Source organism: Poecilia reticulata, chromosome 21 (genome assembly GCF_904066995.2).
Source record: "Poecilia reticulata chromosome 21, P_reticulata-male-v2, whole genome shotgun sequence".
In the NCBI taxonomy this organism is placed as follows: domain Eukaryota; kingdom Metazoa; phylum Chordata; class Actinopteri; order Cyprinodontiformes; family Poeciliidae; genus Poecilia; species Poecilia reticulata.
This window is the reverse complement of record NC_088850.1, coordinates 11709171-11734984: the sequence shown is the minus strand read 5'-3', so window position 1 is coordinate 11734984 and position 25814 is coordinate 11709171. Positions and strand designations below refer to the sequence as shown.

At 38.7% G+C, this 25814-nt stretch overlaps 2 protein-coding genes across 4 annotated transcripts; one reads left to right on the top strand and one right to left on the bottom strand.

The window, feature by feature from the left end:
- Positions 1-758: 758 nt before the first annotated feature.
- On the top strand, positions 759-12752 carry acp1 (acid phosphatase 1). Of its 3 annotated transcripts, XR_014085510.1 has the most exons (7): positions 774-866; positions 1777-1850; positions 2903-3016; positions 8810-8871; positions 9627-9732; positions 11143-11226; positions 12379-12752. XR_014085510.1 is itself a non-coding variant. In XM_081602155.1 (6 exons), exons 1-6 carry the CDS (start codon positions 824-826, stop codon positions 12454-12456), a joined length of 477 nt encoding a protein of 158 aa, XP_081458281.1. In that variant the 5' UTR covers positions 759-823; the 3' UTR covers positions 12457-12752. The 3 variants fall into 3 exon arrangements, 2 of the variants coding, with proteins under 2 accessions (XP_081458281.1, XP_081458282.1); XM_081602155.1 differs by lacking the exon at positions 11143-11226 and having other exon boundaries at positions 759-866; XM_081602156.1 differs by lacking the exons at positions 2903-3016; positions 11143-11226 and adding an exon at positions 3082-3195.
- A 6691-nt stretch (positions 12753-19443) lies between these two features.
- Positions 19444-25236, bottom strand: alkal2a (ALK and LTK ligand 2a). Its single transcript, XM_008397772.3, has 6 exons — positions 24061-25236; positions 23520-23862; positions 23301-23354; positions 22206-22286; positions 22003-22085; positions 19444-20827 (listed from the first exon to the last, which is right to left on the bottom strand). The coding sequence occupies exons 2-5, from the start codon at positions 23776-23778 to the stop codon at positions 22021-22023; spliced, it is 459 nt and encodes a 152-aa protein (XP_008395994.1). The 5' UTR covers positions 23779-23862; positions 24061-25236; the 3' UTR covers positions 19444-20827; positions 22003-22020.
- Positions 25237-25814: the final 578 nt, after the last annotated feature.

Here is a 25814-nt window from a genome sequence, read left to right as displayed (position 1 = left end):
CTTTATGAAGATTTCATTTTTCAGCACAAACTGGCACCTGCTCACAGTGCTAAAACCACTGGTAAATGGTTTACTGACCATGGTGTTACTGTTGACTTGCCAACTCTCCTGACCTGAACCCCATAGAGAATCTGTGGGATATTGTGAAGAGAAAGTTGAGAGACGCAAGACCCAAAACTCTGGATGAGCTTAAGGCCATCAAAGCATCCTGGGCCTCCATAACATCTCAGCAGTGCCACAGGCTGATTGCCTCCATGCCACGCCGCATTGAAGGCTGCAAAAGGATTCCTGACCAAGTATTGAGTGCATAACTGAACATAATTATTATTTGAAGGTTGACTTTTTTGGTATTAAAACATTTTTCTTTTATTGGTCGGATGAAATATGCGAATTGTTTGAGATAGGAATTTTGGGTTTTCATGAGCAGTATGCCAAAATCATCAGTATTAAAACAATAAAAGACTTGAAATATTTCAGTTGGTGTGCAATGAATCTAAAATATATGACAGTTTAATTTTTATCATTACATTATGGAAAATAATGAAATTTATGCAAATTTTTTGAGGACTTGTACATTTTCTTCAAATCTTCAGGCATGCACTACATTAAGTCATGATTATTTTTCAGTCTTTTTTTCTACATTTATTTCTTTGTTTTTCGTAAAAAAAAAATGTGGTTACCACCAAAATACAAAATTAACAACCTTCTCCCCCCGTCACAAAATAAGAGATTTAGTTTTTTGTGATTTCGCCTGAGAGCTTACTTTTGCTCAGGCAGAAGCTGGTCACCCACTGTCACGTAATTCAGGAGACTACTCAGCAACATGGCGGCCACCGGTTCGAAGTCAGTTCTGTTCGTTTGTCTGGGTAAGAGCGTCTTTTACAACATATCAGCAACAATGTTTAAATAAAACACAACATATAGAATAAATGCAAACTTCTATGCTTTCATTGGTTCACTTGTTTATTTCTTAAAACCGGGTTAGCGTCACATTTCCAGCTAGCTTGTCTCCACTGTACTGTTATTAAAGTTGCTCTTCGGGGCCATAAAGCTTACATGAAATAGCCTTTGCTCATAAAACACGTTTTAACGTTATAACTACATTTTGAACATTTTGAACTTAATGTCATAGAGACAGTAAACCGGATTGACATTTTAGTTTTGGTTTCACCGTTTTCATTGCCACTCTGAACATTAATTAAGTTGACATGTTAATCTACAGTTTTTCATAAAACTCGTTTATAGGCTTAAATCCCCTACAAAATTTAGTGCCACATCCAAACTCGTGCTGTAAATTAGCTTACCATGACCAAAACCTATTTCTGGAAAATCAACATTGACAAGGAAGCATTCTGCATTCCACCTACGGGAAGTCACGCTGCTGTTTACTTGCATAAACCCAGTATGATGGTCCAGCATTTTAGCTCCTAATTTATATAATTACCCCATATTTGTTCGTTTCATTGTTTGATATTTGTACACTTTTGTTTGAGGAGGAATGGCTAAAAGATATATGCATTTTGTTGATGATTAAGTTTGTGTATTTTTATAACTAACTGGACTGCTTTTTTCCCCCCACAATAAACAATTTCCACACCAGGTTTTGTTAAAATTGAACTCAACAATAGTTTTTTGGTTAATATTTCATCAGATGCCAGAAAATAGGATTGGGTTAGTCAAAGTTTTGATCAAATCACACTACACTCTTTAAGAGAATGTAATTAGGATATTACAATATTGAAACATCCTATTAATACTCATTGTAATTTTACACAGGGAATATTTGCAGGTCTCCCATTGCCGAAGCTGTGTTTAGGAAAATGGCAACAGATTCTGGAGTGGTTGATAAGGTAAAGTCATCTGCATTTAATTGATACATTCTTTTCAACTGTTTAAAAAATGTGTAAAATATCCATCTTTTATGCTGATTTGCTATTGCAAATGTAGTAAGGAATATATTGAAATATTTTAGTAATTTGGCTATAGGAATTACAGTGTGCAAACTATGTTCTAGTTTCACAGTGTTTGCAGATGCTTTAACTGTCTCCAAAATCATATTTTGTTGAAGATGTCGATACCTTTGAAAGCTTAAAGAAGTATTGACCTCATGTTTTTATGATTTATTATACCGTATTTTCCGCACTATAAGGCGCACCAGATTATAAGGCGCACCTTCAATGAATGGCCTATTTTAAAACTTTTTTCATATGTAATGTGCACCGCATTATAAGGTGCATAGAATAGACGCTGCAGGAGAGGCTGGAGTTACGTTATGCATCCACTAGATGGAGCTGCACTAAAGTGAATATCAACAAAACAGTCTGACTCCGGTCGGCGAGGAGAGCCTTCTGCTACTGGGCCGGGGCGTGGCCGGACAATGGTCACCCTTCTCCGTTCGCGCACAGCATGTTCGTGGAGAACGTGGTGCTAAATGACCTGCAGACGACCTGATTCTAGACGGTCGGTAGGTAGATGGGTCAGTTAAACTTTATTAACAAACCGGAGTTCTGACAACTATCCCAGCATGCACAGTGCGCTTCTTCTTCTACGGGCGAAAATGAAGTCGGCGGCTGCTTAATGTAGTTGCTAGACCTGTTGTGGCTCAATATTGGCCCATATATAAGGCGCACTGTCGGCTTTTGAGGAAATTGAAGGTTTTCAGGTGCGCCTTATAGTGTGGAAAATACGGTACATGTAAGTATTCTGTATAATAAATCAGATAAAGATGTCATCAGAAATGTTCTACACTTTTTGTGTACTTGTTTAACTAAGTTAAAAAATGAATCAATGATCCTTATAGGTATTCAAAACACCAAATTCTAAACCATCTTCAACTTCTGCTCATTTGACATTATGACCCAGTTCTTATCTATTGTTATTCTCCATGCCCTGATTTGCCTAGTGGAGGATAGACAGTGCTGCCACCTCCACCTATGAAATAGGAAACACTCCAGACCACCGCGGTCAAGCCTGCATGAAGAGACATGGTGTGCCCATGAGTCATGTGGCCAGGCAGGTACGACCACGCTCTTCTACACGTAGCGGTAGCTAGCGGCCCCTTTCTGTGCTCTGTTCTTGCAGTGGGTCATAGACAGTGGTGCCACATCTGACTGGAATACAGGCAGCTCACCGGACACCCGTGGTCTGGCTTGCCTGAGGAATCATGGCATTGAGACAAGCCATAGGGCTCGACAGGTACAACTGGATGATCCGTGGCGCCACTCACCTCTTTAGTGTGTTTTCTGATAATTTTCTGTTATTTGCCATTTTCCTGTAACATTAGTAGCAACCAGCAGAGCTGCAGATTGTTTTTTTTTCTTTTCTTTTTTTTTTAATTGTGTGTGTCATTCCCATAAATGAAGAAAAAGTAGAGCTGTGAACCTACAGAAGAGTATCTGGCTGACCAGAATTACTGCAAAAGTGCATCAACACACTCATCGAGAAATAATAACACACTTTAGGCTTCATTTGCTTCAGCTGAAGTCAGTGTTCATAATTAAAGGAGACCGGAGTGAAATGGTCTTCGTGCATTGAAATCCACGGGGAGATCCATATCTGCAAATAAAAAAAGCCCTCAGGGATCCTCAACACTTTAAAAAAATATTCTATGAGTTGATGATGCACATCTTGTGATATCTGGCATGAAATTAACAAAAGTTTTTTTGAAAAGGGCTTACCACCAATAGTCAAATTGTGGTAGAAGATTTATGGCTTGGGGTTGCCTTTCTGCTTAAAGACCCGGAGGATTTTTCACACTTCTGAAGGGGAATGTCCAGCTATTGGTTCATGAACTTAGTAATTCAGGGAGATTGTCATACAAAGCACACCAAATAGTCCAACTCTGAATACTTTAAGAAAAGAATAACAAAAGTTTATGGAGTGACCTGGTAAAAATCAAAAAGTTGATCAGACTGAGATGTTATGATGTAAATTGCAATAGGCTATTCATGGTTGTGATGGGATGTGGCTTATTTAAATCTACTTTGCAGCGAAGACCTTAAAATACTTATTATAACCATTGTTTATAAAAATATAAATCTTGTTGACATGCTAAAATGTTGCTCAATACAGTATGTTCATATCTGCAGAGTTAATGACATATAGTCGTTCCCATCTTAGCTGCGTCCTTTTCAAATAATGTTCCAATTTTAGCAGAAGTTAGAAACCAGTCATAAACTTATCTTAGGACTTTAAGCTTTATGTGATGCTGGCTCATCCCCATCTTCCATCACCTTATAACACTTTTTTCCCCTCTTCTGTCGTGAGACATCTCTGGTGTCTGACCCTTTGCCTGAGATCTCCTGTCTCCTTGCGTTGTCCCACAATAAACCCATTCAGTCAGGCTCACATTTAATCTGCTTAAATCAGAAGGCTAGACCGCTGGCTTAATCTCAACCAAATCCACACAATGAGCTTCGACAAGCTTTTTCTCTTTTTCCTTTATCAGTCCGTTCTTCCTATTTCTCTCACTTCTCTTTGCTTCCACCGTTCTACTTAGTTGAACTTCTGGTAAGGCTTATCTCCAAATAAGCAAATTGGCCAATTGGGATATTGCCTGGAGACCATAGCATCCCCAAATAAACAAGAGGGTTTTTTTCTTTCTTTACGAGACAAACATTCTCAGATGACATCTACAACAAGTAATGTGGAATGTTTTTTTCTCTTATCAAAAAAACAGCAAGACTATAGATTTAGGAGAGCTGAAATTTTGATTCCGTCCTTGTTAATATGTTATCATTGTGTCAACATTTGAGGAATGAGCAACTTTAGCCAAAATACCACGATCCTCCTTAATCACATTAATTTTGCTTATCATCTTTTAAGTTTTGATGTTGGACAAATATATTTTTTGGAGTCGATTCCTCTCCACCACGACCGAGAGTACAAATATGTTTTTGACCAAATATTGTTTTTTTTGTTGTTTTTTTAATCATTAAACCATCTGTTGGTGAGAGGTTCTATTAATGCTGTGGTATTGAAATGTCTAAAATTAAATTGAAATATTTGTCATAGGTAGGAAGGATTTAGCAGCTCCAGATAAAGAGATGTATTGGCACCTCTGCTAAAGATGGATAGAGAATCCCCGAAATAAAACATTTTATTTTCGTAACAAAATCACATCTTCTTTTTGTAATATAAGTAACTTCTTTATCTTATAGTTTTTAGAGACTTTTACAAACATCAGAGGCCATTTTCTGTTAGTCTATCACAGGGATGTCTAATAAGAGATTTTTATAATCTCTGTTACAACTTAACTTTTGTCTTTTGTTTGCTGTTCTGCTGCCTTTGCGCTAACAGTTGAGCAGAAAGTAGTTCCTTCAAATTAAAAGCATCAAAACTCAAAATGGAAGTTAATCATAAATGTTGATTTAAAAAAAGCACTAAAATATGATGTATCCTGGGTTATTTACAATGCAATAACACTATAAATTATGATTTTCCACACTCTTATTCTTTATTTGCCATTGTTCCAATATTCCGTATTTATAGCATCTAAAAATATAAATGTATTGGGGGCATTAAGGGCAGCTTAAGGCCAATTAACTGGCTAAATGCAATGTGAACATACAGTGTGAATGCATTATAGATAAACTCTGATGTTCTACCATATATTGATTCCAAGCTTTGTGATTGCAGAAAAAGACTTAAATAAAATCCACCAGTGAACTGAAAATGAGGGACCATTTAGTTGCTCACGAGACACAGAATCAGCCTTTTTCCATGACGACCTCAGTCCCAGATCTAAAGAAAGAGGCCATAGTCATCTAAAATAGTTTAATGTCGTAGGAGAAGACCGAATGCTGCCCTGATGGCAAAAGGAGGGATACATAAGAAATGTACAGCTGGGGAACCAATAATTGTGAAGCTTTTGGGTTTTTGTAACGTGCTCTAATTTCTTGATATTTTTTTCACAAAATTGTGTGTTTTTTTTCCAGTGTGAGATTATTCTACTTCAGTAAAAATTGAATTTATTTGAAGGCTTTTAGCTTTTCATCTAAAACCGTGGTCCCCAAGCTACGGCCCACGGGCCGGATCCGGCCCGCCTCCACATTTGGTCCGGCCCCCTAAACAATACCAGAGAGAATTTAGATTTCTTTTCATATACCGTATTTTCCAAACTATAAGCCGCGGAATTAGGTTTTAATAGAACATTGAACTTTGAGAATATTGTTGATCAGTTAAATAGCATTGATGGGAAAAAGAAGATTTTTTGTTTTTTTAAATACTGGGATCATTATGAGAATTTGAGGTATAGATATTAGGATCCAGTAGATTGCAGTAGTGCAACAATAATGGATGCAAGCTGCCGTTGAAATCTGAAGAAGAAGAATAAGAAGACAATGATAAAGAAGAAGAAGGAAGCGCCCATTTTTATTTAGCACATGCTAGTAGCAGACACGAAGGATCAGCACACTTACTGTTACATTTACCGTTCGGAAACTACCGTAATCAGTTCAGTTAAAACTAAACTTGACAACTTTTTCTTTTTCATCTGTAATAAATGTGATATTCAATTGACCTGTTATGACTCAAATTTTGGGTGTCCGCCCCCATCTGCTGCTGCTACATCGTTGTGGAAAACCTGGAGCGGCAGAGATATCTGCGGCTTATATATGTATGTTTACCGTTTTTGTTTTGTTTTTTTACTTTGGGGTTGCGGCTTATAGTCCGGAAAATACGGTATTTATTTAATAAATAGTGTTATTTCCTGGATTTTTTTTTTTTAAAGAACCCAGAGGGTTATTTGATTGTGCTTTCTGGAAAACAATACATTTTTACGTTTAGGCACTCCTGCAATCGTCACACTTTTTCTTTACAAACTGACTCCGGCCCCCCACCAGAGAAGGGAAAAGTTATGTGGCCCTCACAGGAAAAAGTTTGGGGACCCCTGATCTAAAAGGTTGTTCCTGGTGCTGCATAATCCTGATTCACACCAATAAATAAAATTTTTATTTATAACAGAGTAAATCAGAAAAGGAGTTATCTATGTTGATGGCGTTATCAGCCCGCCTCAACCCAGTGAGACCATCTGCTGACAAACCTCCTGGTAGCCTAGAGTGCTGCAGGGCAGTGTTGTGTTGTGATTGTAACCATGGGATATGATCTGATAGGTTTCTAGATTCTTTAAATTGCCTAAAGTTGTCTTTCAGTGAATGTCTTGTACTCTCCAAGTGAAGTTTATCGTCAAGGTCTACAGTCCAGATTCTGACAGAGGGAACAGATTTGTCCTTCCTCATGTAGGGATCCATCTCTTTGCCCCTATGAGCAACACAGATTGCTTTGATTTGTCAAAATGTTCTTTATTATGTATGAATATCAGGCGTAATATGAAATTCCAAAAACAAAATGCCAATAGCATTAAAGCTTTGGACAAAAAACAAACCTATTCTAAATTCTGACATTTCTTACACATTGGATGCATCTCTGGATAGATGGACACTTTTTGATTAATGATCTGTGAGTCTTATTTAATTTTACAGAGGTTGTTCTATGTTTTGAATCCATTTTGTTTTATTTTTTTCTGTTTTCTATTAAAGCAGGCCCAGTTCAGTGAAACAGACAAGTTCTGCTGGTAGATGCAAATTACTATCAATGTTTTCCCATGAAAAATTTTGGAGCACTGCATTTTATATATATATAAAAAGCTGATTGTATCACTCTAAATAAAACAGTAATACATTATGATGACAGTTCAAGTGCTCTGAAACAATAAGATGCTTCCTATACTTGCGCTATTCTAAACTCTGCAGGTGAAAGAGTTCACTTTTAAAAGGCAAACCGGTTTATTTTTGCACAGAGCAGTACCATCTCAGCATGGCTTTATCAGGAGTTTTATCTAGCGGTTTGAAACTTATGTCTTACTCCACTTACTCCTTATTTTCAATAGGATCCTCCCTGCTCACTCACATTTTTTCCACTCAAATCAGTCCAAGATCCCCGTCGGACTTGTAAAGAGAACTTTCTTTCTTAAACGGCGGATTATCACCGCTTCATTTAAACTGTGAGAGCGCCTGGTCAGCTTTGAGCTCACACCTCAACAGGCACACACTACCACCATGTGTGAGGACGAGGTTTAGGAGAGTGAGAATATTCATTTGTTTGAATATTCAGCTGTAACAATTAATTTCCTCCTACATGAGTAGCATTGTCTAAAAGAAAATATTTCTTTTTCACCTGTTTCTCAGTTGCCATTTCCTTTCTTTGCCATTTAAGCATATCCCGAAAATAATTGCTGCCAGACCCATGCAACCAAGATATTAAAATTGTCTGACATAAAGCGCCATCATACACAGAAATTTAAGATCAAAAACAAAGTGATTAACATCTAGGAAGCATTACAGAGAGAATTTTTACGCCTGGGGGAACAAAAGCACAAATGTGTAATGAAGCGAATCCTTTTTCACAGCAGTGTATGTGTGGGATTTTTTTTGTAATCTGTGTTTAAAAATTAACCCAAATTTCTTGACCAAGTTATTGTGGTGGTTTAGCCAATAATTATTGCATGCACAATAAAATGTAAAGATGATTTTGCTGAATAGAGTTGGTTATTTAAAACTGTTGCTTCTGTGTAAATCACTGAATTTCTGTGTTTAATCTGTGAATTAAGTTATTTAATCTTGGGGTGGGGTTATTTTTTTATTATGAAATATGGATGAAAGAAGTTTTTGCTTAACAATAATTGATAGTTTCTGCTGAGGATTCTCCCCTCTCTCTGAAAGCCCAGCGGGAGCCTCTCTCACCTCACCGTGTTTCCACTGAGAGCCAAAACTAACATTTGCCTTTTTCTGCTTTTCTGTCCCACTTCCAGGTGACCAAAGATGACTTCATGAACTTTGAATACATACTCTGCATGGACGAGAGCAACCTGAGGTACAGTTATTCCGGCTCGCAGCGTTGTTTATTTTCCCTTCCGAGTGTCGATCGCAGCTTGACGACACGCAGGCACTGAAAACACCGGGTCATGTTTTAAGTGTCTCGTCTTGGTGAGAAAACACTCCCTCAGAATGGACTTGTGTTGCGTTGAGAATCTATGCTGCTCATTCACATAAAAAAAAGAAAAAGAAAGAAAGAAACGTTGGTAACTTTGAGCTACAACTTACTCCCCTGTTAATGCCTCCCTTTAATGAGCAATAGCCTTTCTTAAGCTCTTTTGAAAGGTCATAGGGAGGGATATTTTTTTGCTACTTTGAACGTTTAGGGATCATTTTGAGATCACATGCCTATGGCAGATCTGATCTGTAAGCTGCTTACTGAGTTCTTTGGATGCCTCGTCTTTGCTCTTTAGCCATTTTTTCTTCCTCCTTCTTCCTCCCACATATTTTTATTGTCTGACAAAGAGTTCATTAATTGTTTGTCTTCATGTTTGTACTGTTTTAGATTTGACATTCTATAGTAGTAGAGATGTGTTGATATTGATTTTTTTTTTTTTTGTTTTTGTTGCACATTACTTTCTCTAACTTTTGCACAGAGGTTTGCCTTGACATAAAGCAACTGTAAAATTTCTATAAGGATTTCAGGCAGGCAGGACTGACCACATGGATGTTTATTATAAGGAGGCTGCATGCTGAAACCTTTAGATTTATTCATCTCTGCTTCGAATGAGTTTACATTTTTTTTCTTTACAGTGACTTGAACAAGAAGGCCAAGTCTGTGAAAAACTCCACAGCAAAGATCGAGCTTCTCGGTTCATATGATCCTCAGAACCAGCGGATCATCAAAGACCCATATTATGTAAGTATTCAATTAAATTGTTTTCCCTGGCTCAGTTTTAGAACAAAATCACATGTGCTCATGTGCTTTATTTTCAAGATTTCTGAGTATTAAATTGTTCCTAAATTTGATGCGGTTGTGTCTTGAACACGGCTGTTTAAAACAAACGAGTGTGGCTGCAGGCCTGTTTTTCTTGTCTCTGTACATTTTTGCCTTCAAATGTCTGCAAACAAAGCAACAGAACTAATACGGTTCATACGTCTTTATTATTCAGTCACATCCTCTCTTATTGAATTTTATACATTTACCTTCCCACTATATATTAAGAAAAGTCATGTGCACCATATTGCTCCACGTACAAAACTGATGATTTACTGGCTGCTTCTTTTTTTATTTTTATTTTTTGTTATCCAACATTTTGGATAGTGTTTTTGTTAGTATTTTTGTCTTTGGGTGAACTTTGCCGTGTTCAGGTGCATGTGGTAGCTCTAGAGAGAATTCAGAGTCTAAAGGGAGACATTCAATCTTTTATAAGCACGTTTCTTGCAATAATCAGCTCCAAAGCAAAACAGTGCAGACTACGGTTATAAAACGGATCAATTACTAGCTTCAAAAAACATGTTTCACAACCTTTCCAGACCTGTGCTCATTGCAGTGGCTTTTTTTTTCTTTTCTTTTTTTTTCCAAAACTGTAATTACTTGGACTGCAACAAAAGTACTTTGTCTTTTTTTTTTTTGGTTTCCGATTGGTTTGGCTTTCCACGATCCGCGGCTGGCTCGTCTCTTTGGTTCTTTACATACTCTCTCAGCAGTGGGAATCCCAGCCAGATGATTTGGACTGGGTTTTCTTGAATCCTTTTTATCTTTCCTGAGGGTTGTGAATGAAAAAAGGCAGAAGTCGTGGAAGGTTTCAGAGCACACAAAAGCATTGATAACACACTGATATACCTTCATGACATATCGCTGACGACTGATAAATCTTATGTTTCCTGAAAGTATTTAGAATAATCTCACAATAAATAACTAATGTCATGTGTGGTCTTGAAGAAGTTCTGCAGATCTTTGTTGGCTGTGTATGATGTGTTTGTTTCTGTTTTTGTCGGCTCAGTTACTCTACTTGGAACGCCAGCCCTAAATAAAACGGTTATCATGTTGTTAGGGTCATGGCTGGAGGAAGACATTGTGGCTCAATATATAAATGTGGACAGTTATATTAGGCGTGGTTTGGACGCCTCGCTTTATTGCGCAGCATTCAGGGGCTTTCTAGCTCTACTTACCAGAGCTGCTGATATACTTTGTGGTTTTCCTTTGAATATTTAACACCACTTTGGTTGTGGACTGCCGCCAATAACCCATTTGTTGTTAGCAGCATGACAATCAGTGTCACCGTGTCAAAATAAATGGAGACATGTGTTTCTTTATTCTCTGCAGGAGGGATGAGGATAAGCCTTGCAGCCGCCTTACAAAGCGCATCATTTCCTCCTTTAGGGTTTTGCTGTTCATTATCCAAATTGGGTCAGTTACGTTCTGCTCCTCAACAGATTGTGTACTAGGTGTGCAAAATTTAATAGCGATCTCTAATCTTGTGTTTTGTCAGATGGCAACTGCACCCAAATTAGTTCACATATTTGTGGTCTGAGCTTTTCCTCCAACATCCATCATAAAGACTTGTGACACCACCTATAGTTTGGAGCAAAATTCTCCCAGCTGAGCAATTTCACAGTAATTTCACAGTATTCATACTCCTTGAACTTTTTTCACATTTTAGCATGTCATAAACACAAACCTAAATGTGTTCTATTTAGATAGTATGTAAGAGACAAAGACAATTTCAATAGTTGTGAAGTAAAGGAACAGTGACTTTGTTTTGATTTTTTTTTTTTTTTTTGAAGTTGGCATGTATTTGCATTTAGTCCCTCCAAGTCAAAATGTTTTAAAACCACCTTATGCTAAAGTTGCAATTATATTTTATTATTTATTTATGACAGGAACTATATATATATATATATATATATATATATGTGTGTGTGTGTGTGAAACTGTTTATATTATATTATGATATCCATTTATTTTTGTTTTTTTCTCCATGTTACAATTATGTGCTACTCTATATTGATATAACACAAAACTCCCAGTAAAGAATTTTTGTGTTGTGGTTTTTATGTGACAAAATGTTTAAGGTGAATGAAGACATTTACTTTAACAAATGTATGTTTAAATCTCAGTAGTGGAGATTTTAAAACAAGTTCAGAGAATGTGTCAAATATTATAAATATTTCCTGTTTTTCTGGAGTTGAGTTGTTATAAAGAACAAAACACAGACAAAAAAAAACAAGGCATGTGCCAAAACCCTCATGAACTGAAGAGACCAGAGTTTCAGAAACACTAACGTCTCTTTTGGCTTTATGTCGGAAAAGTAGGAATGTGTCTTGAGTTTGTGTGTGGGTTTTACCACTCAGTAAACCTCTTGGCATCTGCTTTGAGTTAATTTGGTACTCAGAAAGAGGGAAAAACAATTTTCTGGCTGAAAAGGTTGCTGTCATTTCACATTTTTCCCCATTTACATTCATAAGAGTGTGTTTGTCCATTTTTAACTCTCAACCCAATGCAAGTCGTCATATAATAATGTGTTATTTACTGAAGCTCGTCTTGTGTTTTATCCCTCAGGGAAGCGATGCAGACTTTGAAAATGTGTATGAACAGTGCCTACGCTGCTGCAAAGCTTTCCTGGAGAAGAGCTCCTAACAAGATCCCACCCTGAAGCACATTTAAATCTAAGAGAAGAACCTGCATAATCAACCAACCTGTTACATCTTGGTTGTCACAAAAGCACTTATCAATATATCAATATAACTGTCTTACCAGTGACATTTAGAGCAGTGCTGCTGCTTCTGGTTTACTTGGATCATTAAAATGAATCAATCTAATTGAAAAGGTGTTTCATTTGTTCACAAATCCATCTTCTTCACATGTGTAAATTTCCGCAATAGGTTAAATGTAGTTTTGTTAAAGCCTCAATAAAAATGGGTGGAGAAAAGGGACACGTTTATGGTGTTTACTATGAAAAATCAGAGTTTAAACTTTATATGTTGTCATGTTATTCCCTCTACATGAAGTGTTGCTTTTATTTGAGAACATTTTTAATCTCCTGTGGTAGTCGTTTGGGTTCCTTAGCCTAGGTTCATGCAGTGCACTGCCTATTTACCCAAACCTCTTCCTTGTGGCTGTAAACCCAATAAAGTTTCTGCCCCACGCCATACACTTACGACTCCCGTAGATTAGCGGCAGCAGCAATTAGCAAACACCTATTGGAACTGTGCTTCGTCTTGACTTTATCATACAAACTGCTTCCAAGTCCTGCTTTCCTATGAATGGCTGCAATTGGAATCAATCTCTAACATATATCATGTATGTTACAGTGTTAATTCAAAAACATTAAGTAGTTGGGAGAAAGTTAGTTGTCCGGGAAAATCGAGCTTCATTCAGATGCATTACTCAAAGCCGTAGTTCTTTTCAATGAGTCCCAAAAGCTATCCCATTCCATGTCCCTGTTCCCTTCCATGTTGTTGAGCATGGCTTCATAAGAAGCTGTATCCGTCATTGATTTAATCCACTCATTTAGCTCGGGACACTTTGTGGTCTTCCAATGTCTTAAGATGATCCTGCAGGCTGTCACCAGACTGACCACCACAACTGTAAAAGCCCCTTTTGGGGTGTTTGGCATTTGAGATCTGTCTCCCAGTAAACACAGAGCAGCCCCAAAAACAATGCAAATATGTGCCCACCTCTTTCTTACATTTCCAGCACATATTATTTGACATTATTTCTATTCTATGCAACCTAGTAGGCGTATGATAATATCTATGTAGCACCTTATACTGTATAAATTTACTTCTGGCCTCTTTCACATATTTACCACTCTCTGACAGTACACTCAACCATCTTTCTTTTGTATACTCTTTTCTCAAATCTTTCTGCCATAGAAGTTTAATATTTGACAATTCACTACTCAGATTATAACTTGGCATCTTATAAAATTGAGAGGCAGTGTATCGTTCACGCGGCATCTTAATATAATTCAATATATCATTTTCTACAATCTTTTTAAATTTTGAGGTAACACAATGTCTCATCTCAGGGTTTCCCCCAGAAAACTTGCTAAGCCCGGTGGTCAGGGTGCCGAGGCAGTCCACCGTGTTTTTGTATTAAAAGATGTTAAGTAGACAATAAAAGTAAAAAATATCACTGGGTAATTATATGTTATGGGAAACATCATCAGTGAACTGCTATATAAACTCACAACTAGTCTTAAAAACAACTAATCAAAAAATACAATTAAAATAAATAAATATGTCTACTTCTGTTAAATCCAAATTAAGTCAGCGGCTCCATCAGGGCTTCAGGGGCCCCATAAATGCTAATATTTTAACATAGACCACAGATATATAAATATAGCATTTGTTTATTGAGATTATCATTGCTGCTAAATTTGACATAACGGTTTCAGCATATAAATAAATTAAAAGACTTTAAATTATTTAAGATTTTAAGGAGCTGGCAAGTTTATTTTGTAGAAGTTCAAAGAACAATATTCATAGTAGGATTAGTTTGTTACCACAGCTACAATATGATGCTGTGAGTTTAATCTTTTAGTTTCAGCTCCGTTTGTTCACAAATACAAATTAGTAAGCTGCAGTTATAATTTATTGCTTTTTAGGTTTGCCAGTTAAACTACTCCCCCTGTCCTAGATTTCACTAAATCTAACACAGAAGCTCTTAGAGGTGCTGATGTTTTTAGCAACAAAGGGGGCCCCTAAGTCAGATTCTGCTCCAGGCCTCATACACCCTTGGACCGATTTAATTCAATGCTGCTAATGTGGCTTTAGCAGCTCTTTCATTTCGTGTCTGTTGAGATTTTAACAAGGGGACACAGAAACTATTTTGGTTGGTCGAGTTTCTGGACGAGTTTTTCAGATGTCCGGTGGCCGCGCAAATTAACTCTGTCTGACTAAGTGGGCAAAACATTTGATACGGTCTGGTGCTTAGTGTAACCGGAAAAAATAATACTAGTAATGATAAAATAATATAAAAACAGCGTGATGCGTGACTGCGAGGAGAGCGCGAAAGCTCCTCACCGGGTTAAACCTGGTGAGGACCACGATGAGCGATTAGCACTGGGTCGTTAACCACTAACGCACCGGCTAACTGGGAACACAGACCTAAACTTTACAGGGAAGACGGGGCCAAACGCTGGGCAGCGTGTTGAGATGTAAACGCCGCATAATGTTTTGTTCATAAATATACATCATTCTCACCTCAAAGCACCTCTGAAAGCGCGACTACAAGTTATTCCTGCGGTTCACGTAGAGCTGCGCAACCAGAGCTAACGCGGTGGGTTTAAACTCTTACCTTAATCAATAACTCCTCATAACTAATCATAATTCCTCACAGGGGGTTGATGTAAATATCCATAGCGGTCAGCCTGTGTCCAGTTCGAGTGAAAGGAGGAGCGTGGCATCCGCGCTGAGGTTAACTTTAGACATCCAGCTGCTGCAGCGCGCAGAGGCCCAGCGGTGTGATTGGTCCGGCTTTAAATGCATAAACTATAAACATATATTTTAGGAATAAATCTGCTCTGATAGTGAAACGCTCGGAGCAACAGAAACTCTTGCAATCCGGCTTAAAAAAAAAAAAGCGTTTTTTTTTTTTGTTTTTTTTATTTTCCTAAAAGAAAATAAACAAAGACTTAAGACTTAGCCTGGCAGTGGTGCTAGTAAAGCATGGCGGGCCGCCAGGCTTAATACAATGGGGGAAACCCTGCATCTGTAGATATTTCCAAAAATTTGCTCTCCCTTCCAAATTAAATGTGTAAGTTCATTGAAGGACATAAATTGCTCGTCTTTGTATAAATCACCAATGGCGCACATGCCGCGTGAATTTTACCAATACATATAGCAGGATTATTCCAGAGAGACGCATATTTCTCTACCTGATGTGGAAGCTTTAACAGTTTGTGTACCTTTGACCAAACTTTACAAGAATGAACATAAGCTGAGTTTGTTGTGTCAATCTTTTGAGATAATTTGTGTTTAGGGTCAAACGGCAAACAAATATCCCTTTCAATATGTAACCATTTCTGCCTGTTCTCACCTTCCCAGTGTTTAACTAATTTTGCCATCTCAAATGGCAAGCAATAGAGTTTAGGATCCGGAAGTCCTAGGCCGCCCTTTTCCTTAGGAGCATACAATGTTTCTAGTTTTATTCGCGCTCTTTTACCTTCCCACAAGAAATGTTTAATTAAATTTTCTTACCTTTTAAAAATATCGAGTGAAATTGTAATAGGAAGCATCATAAGCAAATAGTTAAACTGAGGGGTGGTGATCATTTTTATAACATTAATCTTACCCCATAGTGTTAGTTTTATCTTCTCCCACTTCTCAAAGTTTGTTTTAATTTTTGAAAGCACCGGATTAAAATTTAGTGAAGGCAACACCTCCATCTCCCTACCAAGTCTAATCCCAAGATCCTTTATGTCTTCAGGTACCCATTTGAATTTAAAATCTTTGTGTGAATTACATTAAGAGGATAATGGCATGGGGCTGCACAGTGGCGCAGTTGGTAGAGCTGTTGCCTTGCAGCACAAAGGTTCTGTGTTCGATTCCCGGCCTGGGGTCTTTCTGCATGGAGTTTGCATGTTCTCCCTGTGCATGCGTGGGTTTTCTCCAGGTACTCCAGTTTCCTCCCACAGTCCAAAAACATGACTGTTAGGTTAATTGGCCTTTCCAAATTGCCCCTAGGTGTGAGTGTGTGTGTGTGTGTGCATGGTTGTGTGTCCTGTGTGTCTCTGTGTTGCCCTGCGACAGACTGGCGACCTGTCCAGGGTGACCCCGCCTCTCGCCCGGAACGTTAGCTGGAGATAGGCACCAGCAACCCACCCGACCCCACTGAGGGACAAGGGTGAAAGAAAATGGATGGATAATGGCATGGCTTCAGATTTAGCCCAATTTATTGAGTACCCTGAAACCGTCGAATACATCTGTATAGTGTCCATTAGGTGCGGCAAAGATGTAAGCAGACGTGTTATAAGTGATAAATTATCGTCCGCATGTAAAAGCAGTTTGTGTTCTTGTCACCATAATATCCCTTTGATGTCCTTATTTATCCTAATGCTCACTGCTAAAGTTTCAATAAACATGATGAATAACAATGGACTAAGAGAACAACCCTGACGGGTCTCACGTGATAAATTAAAAAAGGATGAGATAGTGCCATTAGTTATGACAACAGCCTTTGGTTCCTTATACAATATTTTGACCCATTTAATAAAAAAAAGTCCCAATCCAAAATTTGAGAGCCAAAAAGAGAAAGCTCCATTCCACTTTATCAAATGCCTTCTCCGCATCTAAGGAGATGGCAACGACTGGCTCCTCCTTTGACTGACTCAGCCACATCAGGTGTAACAATTTTCTAATGTTATCAGAGGAGGAGCGGGTTTTCATAAAGCCTGTCTGATTCTGGTGAATAATACTTGTTGTAAGCGTACAGCCAGCACCTTGGTTAATATTTTACAGTCCACATTTAATAAACTAATTGGCCTATAATTTGCCGGGTCTGTGCTATCCCTATCTTATTTTGGAATCAAGGATATCAGAGCTTCATTAAAAGTAGGAGGCAGCTGTCCTCTCTCAAAAATCTCTTGATACACCTTTTGTAACACTGGAGAAAGAATATCTATATACTCCTTGTAGTATTCTGATGGAATACCATCACAACCGGGGGATTATAATGTATATAATGTTTCGTAATATTGTTTGAAGACATTGCTTATGTCTTCTGCTGAGGTTACTAAAGTATCTCCTTGTTTAATGGCAGGGAGATACTTTGCCATTAAACAATGGCAAAGTATCTCCCTGCTGAGACATGGATGCTACTGCTACAAAATTTGTGAAACAAGGGGTCGCTTTCAGGAGATCAGTAAACTCCAGCATGGCTTCCTGTGCAGCAAGTCTAATACTGACATTTTTCCACTATTACATATTTAGCAGTCGTCTGTTTGTGGTAAACGGCGTGAGTTGATGCTGAGGTCCAGGGTAGTTGGAGGTTGCCAACTTTCTGCAGTCAGCAAAGCACCTCCCATCTTCATATGGCCTTACGTTTAACTTAAGAATGGAGCCTGGAAAGCTTGTTTCAAACCTCACATCACCAAATTCAATGAAAGGTGTCAGATGTAGTGGTGTAAAGCAGGTTGTCACTTGAGTTCTCTGTAGTGATAAATCATTGCAATCCAATAGACAAGCCTGGGTTTGGCAGTTGCTAGGAGAGCAGCACTAGTCTGACTACATTATGTTAAGTGTGAAGTTTAATGCTGTGGAGACTGACACGGGGCTGTTTTTCAGGAGTTTGGCTTCACTCCTTGGTTTTAGTGAAAGGATCTGGCAATTCCTCAACATACCAAGACATTTTGAACCTTTGAATGCTCCCAACTTTGTGGGAACAGTTAGATGATGGTTTCCTCTTGTTCCAGCATCAATGTGCACACACTCACACGAGAAGCAGTTTGGTGTGGAGCTGCTTCCCAGATCTGATTAGACCTTTGGGATGAAGTAGAGCAACGGCTGTTAGGTAGATCTTCTTGTTCAAACATTAGTGTCTGACCTTCCAAATTATATTCTGGAATAATGGTAACAAAAAATAAAAATAATTCCCATTAAAGAAGAAAATTAATCACTGCCATTAACTGTCATGAAGTTATTCTGTTTTTGTCAGTCGCTGCTTATTCATCAGTGTTGGTGTTACTCCCACAAGCTATGTCTTTCCACTACTGACACATATGACTTATCAGCCTCCTCATGGTAGACTTATGATTTCATCACAGTTGGACATGGGGAAAACAGATGCAAATCATATGTGGGTGGGGTTGAAGGAAAGATGAACCAGCTGCTTACTGGACGGTCTCCATCTATTGAAAAATGTAGGACCAGAAATACCAGAGCTGTTCATGTATCTGTCAAATGATACATATTAGAGTCGATGTCCTGTTCATCTTGGAAATCAAATGTAAAATGAAATTTCTAATCAAATTCTTTTTTTTTTTATGTTAATTTTGACACTAGCACAATTCCCAATCAGTGCGGAAAAAAATAAATAAATCAAAGCGTTTCTAAAAAATGGTGGACAACCTCGAGACTGATACAGCGTACTAGTTCAAGGGGAACCAAACAACCTTATAGTGCACCAGCCAGGTGTTATAAATTACAGCCAGCTCCATCCAAAAGCTGTTGGAGGAAATGTCTTGACACCAAGAGCACCTCAGCAAAATGAGCCTAAGGCTGCCACAGGTGCTTGTGTTTCCAATAGATTTCACAAAGGATTTAACTTTATTTAAAAGATTTTTTTCTCTGACAACTGTTGACAGCATGTTGGCATGGAAAACATTTCCATCCCTGCACTATCATTTCTACAGCAGAACATCTGTAGGCTTAGCCAACATTTAAGGGCATAAAATGTTTGGATTTTGCTGTCTTTATCTTACCTTTGAAACTTTCTAAAATATGTTGTCACTTTACAACCACACACTTCAGTGTAAGAGAACGAATACATGGGTGGTATGAGTTTCTCTCAATTGTGTGGTGGGTTGCTGGTTCGATACCGTCCTCTCCATCATGTCTTTGTGCAAGATGTATGGGTTTCAAAGTAAGGGGGACTGAATACAAATCCATGCCACACCATTCATATTTTTAAACATTTTATCATTCTCCCAACACTTCTGAAGTATTTGATACCTTGTGTTGGTCTGTCACAACAAAAAATATTACTACTACTGCTACTACTAATAATAAGAATGATTGGTGTATTTAGTTTTTCAAGCCACTGCATATAAAGGGAACTCGATGAGTAAGTTAGCAACCCTCAACAGAAATCTGTTGTTTTACAGTGTCGATGCAATAAAACATTGAAAAATATTCTCACTCGCAACCTGGAAAGTGATCACATAAACTGATTTTGCAACACTGTTTCAAACAAAACGAGAGAAAAAAAAGAAAAAAAAAGTCCTTGGCTCTCATTTGAGTTTGAACTTTTTTAGCATCTCCGTCTGAAGCAGCTCTTGGGAATTTCACCGGATCAGCTGTCCCAGGGCTCAGTCCAGTCATGCGCTCACTCAGGCAGCATTCCTCATTTTAAGATGGGAACACAAGAGAAAATACAGCACAGCACAGCACAACAAAGACAAATTATTTTGTAACAATCTCATAATTTATTTAAATATATCTCATTTTTAAATATATATATTTATATATATAGATATACACTTTTACATATATAACACTTTTTTTTTTTGCTAAAGACCAGCCACGTTCTTTAATGGTGGATTCTTCCTATGGTTGTGTTTACCGTATATACATTACACTCCTGGTTGGACAGATCATGACCTATGATTTATGTACCACTAAGCCATTTGACGAGTAAAATACATAAACACGGTCTTTACCTCGCAGTACCCAGGGTTAGTCTATCCACAGGTTGCCTGTGGCTTAAAGCCACCACTTGTGTTTTTTAGTTTTGCAGGAAAAAAATGTTCTTGCAATAATTTAACAACAGTTCATTCTGAGCACAAGTGGGTGACTAACGCTGTCACTTGCTGGGGGTCAGCGAGAACTTCTGTTTTTAGATCGTGATAGTGCAGTAGAAGAAGGGCCAATGTCAGCCTGAAACACTCAACAAGGGCAAAAATGTCTCAAAAGGAAAGTGATTCTTGTTTCTTATTATTTGTTGAAGCAACATCCTTTTGAATTCCAGTGCAGCGTGGAAGAAAAGCCCCCACTTTGCTTCTCTTTGCCAGCTCCTCCTCTCTTCACTCTTCACCTGCTCTGTGTTTTTCCTCGCCTCGATGCTCCCGTGTAATGACAGCTAACCCTTGAGGTCCAGCCAAAGTGGAGATTGGCAGCAATTTTCGCCTCAGCAGAAGGGATGCGAGTGAAGCAAAAACGCTGTGCCTAAAGTCAGACAGGCCGGTCAGATTTAGGCTTCCCTCTCACTGTCCAAAGGCACTTTTTCACCAATGTATTTCTTTTTTTTTTGTATCTTTTCTTCTGAAGCACACATGTTTGACTTCAACCTGCAAAACAGAAAAGGCAAAAGTCAGCATGGCCTTCAGTCAAGCAACGCCATGAAACAATCACAAATGATAAATGAGGAAACTTGATTTGTAACAGAGGTGAAGCTCTCGCTGTGCAACTACAAGGGCCTGTGTGTGTTGATACAGCCAGCATGTTAAAACCAAGAGCAAATGTCTGAGTGTTTCTTGAGCAACGATCTACACTCTGAACTCAGTTCCAATTCATGCTGAATTTTATGAGTTACGCCTGATTATGATCATTTGCTGTTTACAAGTGTTTGGCAGAGTGGTGGGAAGCACCTCATTTATGAGAAAAAGCCTCAGTTTTAGACATGTTCCACTGCACGGTAAAGGCCTGCATGCAAAAACCCAACTGGTTTTGATCCATTCTTCTTTGGCAAGTTCTTGAATCATTTTAGCACTACCTACTAAGATGATGTTCAGCTCAAAATATCTGGGAATTATATTGTTAGTGTGTTCATTTGTAACATGATGCAGAGGGATTTGGAGAACTGTTGTGCTTCTTTTCTATAAATAGTCTGACCAGATGTGAACTTAAACACCAGTGATCCAACGGTTTGAGGAGCATTTCTGAAAAAAAAAAGATTACATCACAACCTTTTGACCTTTTTCTGTATTGTGCAAAATCACGGTTTTAAAAATGGACCAATAATCATCTGAACAGACTTTTAGTTAGCATAGCAAATTCCTATTCAAGTTATTTATTTACAAATTTAATAGCAGTAAACAAATTGTGGAGGCAAAGTCATTTATCTGACTTGTAAACATTTGTTCAGACAGTTTTCAGAGTATAATGTTTCAATGCAATTCAGAAAAGTTGAGCAGGAAAGGCTATTTGTCAATTATTGATTGATTGCTTTGCAGTTGCACAGACAAAAGCAACAGGGTGATTTAACTACTGACAACATTTTGATTGTAACATTATCTGCCAAGCTACAAATACCTTCCTCTCTGTGATTTATTTTTTTATTTGAATTTTTTTTTTTACGTTTTCTTGAAGCTGTAACTACAGAAGTTAAGTTATTAGATCTTTTTACAGCTGGAGGCTCGATCGCCTCAAGCAGCAGTGACTTCATTAGCTCAAGCAGCAGTGACTTCATTAGCTTATATCATAGGCTCGCTGTGTGTGTGTATGAGTTGAAGCATTGTAGTACCTTTTGAGTATGCACGCGCTACCCCTCCGTGCACTGCGGGCTGCCCGCGAGCCGTGTGAGAAGTCGCGCACATCTTTTGAAGTCTGAGAAAGAGAAAACACAAAGAGAAAGACTGAATCGTTTTCTTTTCACGCAGTGTGTTGACGTTGGACGGTGATAGCTTTCCCTCCTGGTGCAGGAGGTCCAGGGCAATCGTGGCTTACATGCAGGTAATGTGCAGTCTCTGGTGTGGTGGTAAAGTCTGTACGCGTTCTTCCTGCACTTGGAGCTGAACACGAGGGGACCTGACAGAGAAGGAGGAACAGGGTCTTTGAACACATTTCTAACATCTGCATCCATCTTCATCAACATCTGCTTTGTGGCTTTAGTCCAACTTTAGGAACTATGCATTTTGTGTGGCATAAAGAAGTATAAGCTAAAATGCAAATTGGTGGATTTTTGGTGTACTAGAAAATATGAAACTAGGAAATATATCATTTAAAAACATGCTAAGCAGGATCAGTTCTTCATTCTCTTTTTAATCAAACATTAAATTTAAGTTTAGCCACAAAAACACTAAAACTCCAGATACTCTGTTCTCTATCACCTAATAACTAAAAGTGGAGCATTGTATGGCAAGCCATTAGGACCAAATATTAGCGCTTTTTTCAAACTGGCTAGTAACAAAATTATGTAAAAATTGCAGTTTAGTCAGCCAGATTGCTGTATTTTACACCGGTGAGATGAAGTTTACATGACTCCATCTGAGCAGCAATACGAAAAAAAAAAGAAAAAAAAATGCTTCATGAGTTGCTTAGCAGCAAAAAACAACATAATTTTACCAAGTCATTGACAAAATGACTTGGCAATTTTATCAATGACCTGCAGTACAAAGCTGCATGACATAGAGCTTTGTTTTGTCTCATGCAGCTTAACAAATGACATAATTTAAATAGCGGCAGGAAAAGTGACAATGGCTGTCTTTTACTTCCAAGCAGCAGAGAACAGTGTAGTAGAATCAATGAACACCACTTTTTACACTTAGCAGCTCAACAATTAACACTTATTTACAAACTGCAGAAAAAAAGCCAAATAAAAACAATGCATTCATCTTGTTTACCTCTGAGTAGCAAAAAAAGCTGTTTTATTCCCCCAAAACCTAAAGTTTTATTTTAATACGTTGGCTGAACCGAAACAGGAAGTGCAATGATGGGCACAAATAGCTTGCCATAGACCACTTGAATCCCTCGGTGGCAAAAATACCAGACTCAAACTGAAAACACATCTTAGAAAAGAAGAACATTTTAACAGGTTCTTACCTGTGAAATATTTAATTATTCTTTCTTTCATTTTGTAATCTGTAGGGGTTAAAACTGCGGGAGGAGAGAAAACGAGAGAAAAGGTTACACAGTAATTAAAATTAAACTTTTATTTGTGCTGGTGTTAGCCTAGATATCCCTCAACACCAGCACTAATAAAGTTCTACGCCATGCTATTGTCACAGTGATTTATTTGAGGGTCATGGTCCTGCCACTCACCCAGAGCCTGGTTCCCTTTGTCCGTCTTGCCGCGGAGGTCCCTCTGCTCTACCGACGCACTGCCCACCGCCCGCGGCGTCAGCGGGGCTTCCGTTCTCGCTGCGTGTCGCCCCCGGTTATGCTCCACGTGCTTCATGATCTCCACCATCCGCCTCAAACTCCGCGGCGCCGCGGTGGGCGCGCTCTCGCCGCAGTGCTCTGTCAGAGCGCACATCAGTAACAGCAGTCCCACAACAACGGGTTTGCGCGGTGCGCTCATAGCTCCAGTGTAGTGAAGAAAGTGGAAAGTGGATGCAGAGGGGGAAGGGAGGAGGGCAAAGTAAGCTCTCTTCTTTTTGAAGACCTGAGAGATGAGATTGAGGACGAATTTTAAATATTGGCACTCTTAAATGACCAGAGTCACATTTTTAAGTAGAAGCCTAACATAATACATGCAACCTAACGTGCGGTCAGGTCAAACATCTTAACATCAAGAAAAACATAAAATAATCTTAACACTTTTTTTAATAAGTACAGTTTTAGTTGTGAAAAGTGTCGTTACCTTTTCAAAATTCTCTTACGCGCTGACTGCGTCCGGTGCGTCCTGCCAAAACGATGCACATGTGCGTAACTTTTTTTTTCTCTCTCTCTCTCGCTGTTGAGTTCCCGTCCTGATCCCAGTAAGTGTTCACTTTTTAAAAAAAAAAAAAAAAGTCGGCTCCTGTTTGCGTAGAGTTAAAGCTACGGAAGTCATATGTGTGGTCGCTCAAGGTTGGTGATCATCCTCCAAGCGTCGGGCGTGCAAAGAGAACGCGCAAAAGAAGAAGAAGAAGAAGAAGAAGAAGAAGAAGAAGAAGAAGAAGCTGATATTATCCCGTGTGGCTCTCCAAGTTCCAAGTTTGCCCCCTCTTGTGCGTCCAGTCGCTTTTTATTCTATCTCCCCGACGGCGGGGGGAGAGGACTGTCCCCTGTGGACTACTCCACAAATATATGTGGTAATTATAGGAAACGGTACCTGAAGAGGAGCGTTAACACGAGTTGTCCGATCATCCCTTGAATGCTGTGTCAAGTTTACTGAGGCCCCCCTCCCCCGCCCTCTGCTCCTTTCCGTTACTCCATTTATCTGTGCGATATACGCGGTTACAGGAAGCGTCTGTCTTCCACTAATACTTCCACTGAAATTTCCAATCAGCCCAGCGTGCAGCGCAGATGCAGCTCATCTTAGTGGAAATGCTGCCATATCCTTCTTGGGATCCTCATAACCTCATTTAGAGCCATTGCGCGCTTTACATCCATCATGGAAAATTGAAACCCAATTATGCACCTTTTAGGGGCAATTCTTTGAAAATTTATTGTTTTTTTAATTCGTTGCCGGAGGGTTTCTCGACAGTGCAAAGCCTTCTAGCCGAGGTTCGTCCTCGTTGGAGATTAGTGTGCACTGGCCTGCTGCTGGGGCTGGAGGAGCTTTCTTAAAAGTCGGGGCGTGCGAGTGTCTCCCACGCCCACCACTTTAAAATCTCACAAACCTGCAAGGGGATACATATCTTTGAGAAGAAATATTCATTCACCCCCCAACTTCGCTACCTAATAAGAGAAAGCGGGATACATAAAGCTTATATATTTGGAATCTTTATTAAATTAACCCAAATATCTGGCGCATAGTTTGCTTTTTTTTTTTTTTTTGTCAAAATCGGATAAGAGCATTTTATGGAGGTAGTCTTGTAATTTCCCTGCAAAGATCAGCGAGGAAACGACCTTGCCGCCTTGCTGTAAAGAACAAACACTGGGTGCTGAAAGGACAGCGCACTGTCACCATTCTCCGAAGTTCTTTACTGAACTGTACTTTTTTATTTTATATTTTTTAATACTCATTCCTGGCTAAGGGAGTCTGCACAAAGTTTTTAAAAGGGTGGCCAGAAGTGTAGTGGCCGAAGAGGAGAGAGTTACTCTTTACAAATAAACGATGACAAAATATAGGTGATATCTGGTTTCCCTGCTGATTCACACCGTCATCAGCAGATTCGACCCTGTTCTGTTGGGAATCGGTAGTCAAACTTATTTCAAGGCTCATGAGAAAAAACGACAACACTGAGGCAGGAACATATTTGCTTTCCAATGAGCACGTATCAGCAGATTTTGAGCAGAGATTTGCGTACGAAGAGAGTTAATGGGGTCTGACTGCATTTATTTATTTATATTTTTTTTTTGACAGCTGAAAATCTTAAAATGTATCAGCTGAGGTGTTTAAACGATGACATTTATTTGTAAATTAGTGAGATGGTTCTTCTGGAAATTTCTGGTAGATCTACAGTTGCT

What these genes read in the sequence shown, in the direction of transcription:
- acp1 (XM_081602155.1), top strand. Translation starts at nt 824, where the DNA reads ATGGCGGCCACCGGTTCGAAGTCAGTTCTGTTCGTTTGTCTGG. An exon ending in AGTTCTGTTCGTTTGTCTGG is followed by an intron (nt 867 to 1,776) that starts GTAAGAGCGTCT and finishes AATTTTACACAG; the next exon opens with GGAATATTTGCAGGTCTCCC. An exon ending in ATTCTGGAGTGGTTGATAAG is followed by an intron (nt 1,851 to 2,902) that starts GTAAAGTCATCT and finishes TGATTTGCCTAG; the next exon opens with TGGAGGATAGACAGTGCTGC.
- alkal2a (XM_008397772.3), bottom strand. Translation starts at nt 23,778, where the DNA reads ATGAGCGCACCGCGCAAACCCGTTGTTGTGGGACTGCTGTTACTGATG. An exon ending in CAAAGGGAACCAGGCTCTGG is followed by an intron (nt 23,355 to 23,519) that starts GTGAGTGGCAGG and finishes CTCCTCCCGCAG; the next exon opens with TTTTAACCCCTACAGATTAC. An exon ending in AATAATTAAATATTTCACAG is followed by an intron (nt 22,287 to 23,300) that starts GTAAGAACCTGT and finishes CTTCTCTGTCAG; the next exon opens with GTCCCCTCGTGTTCAGCTCC.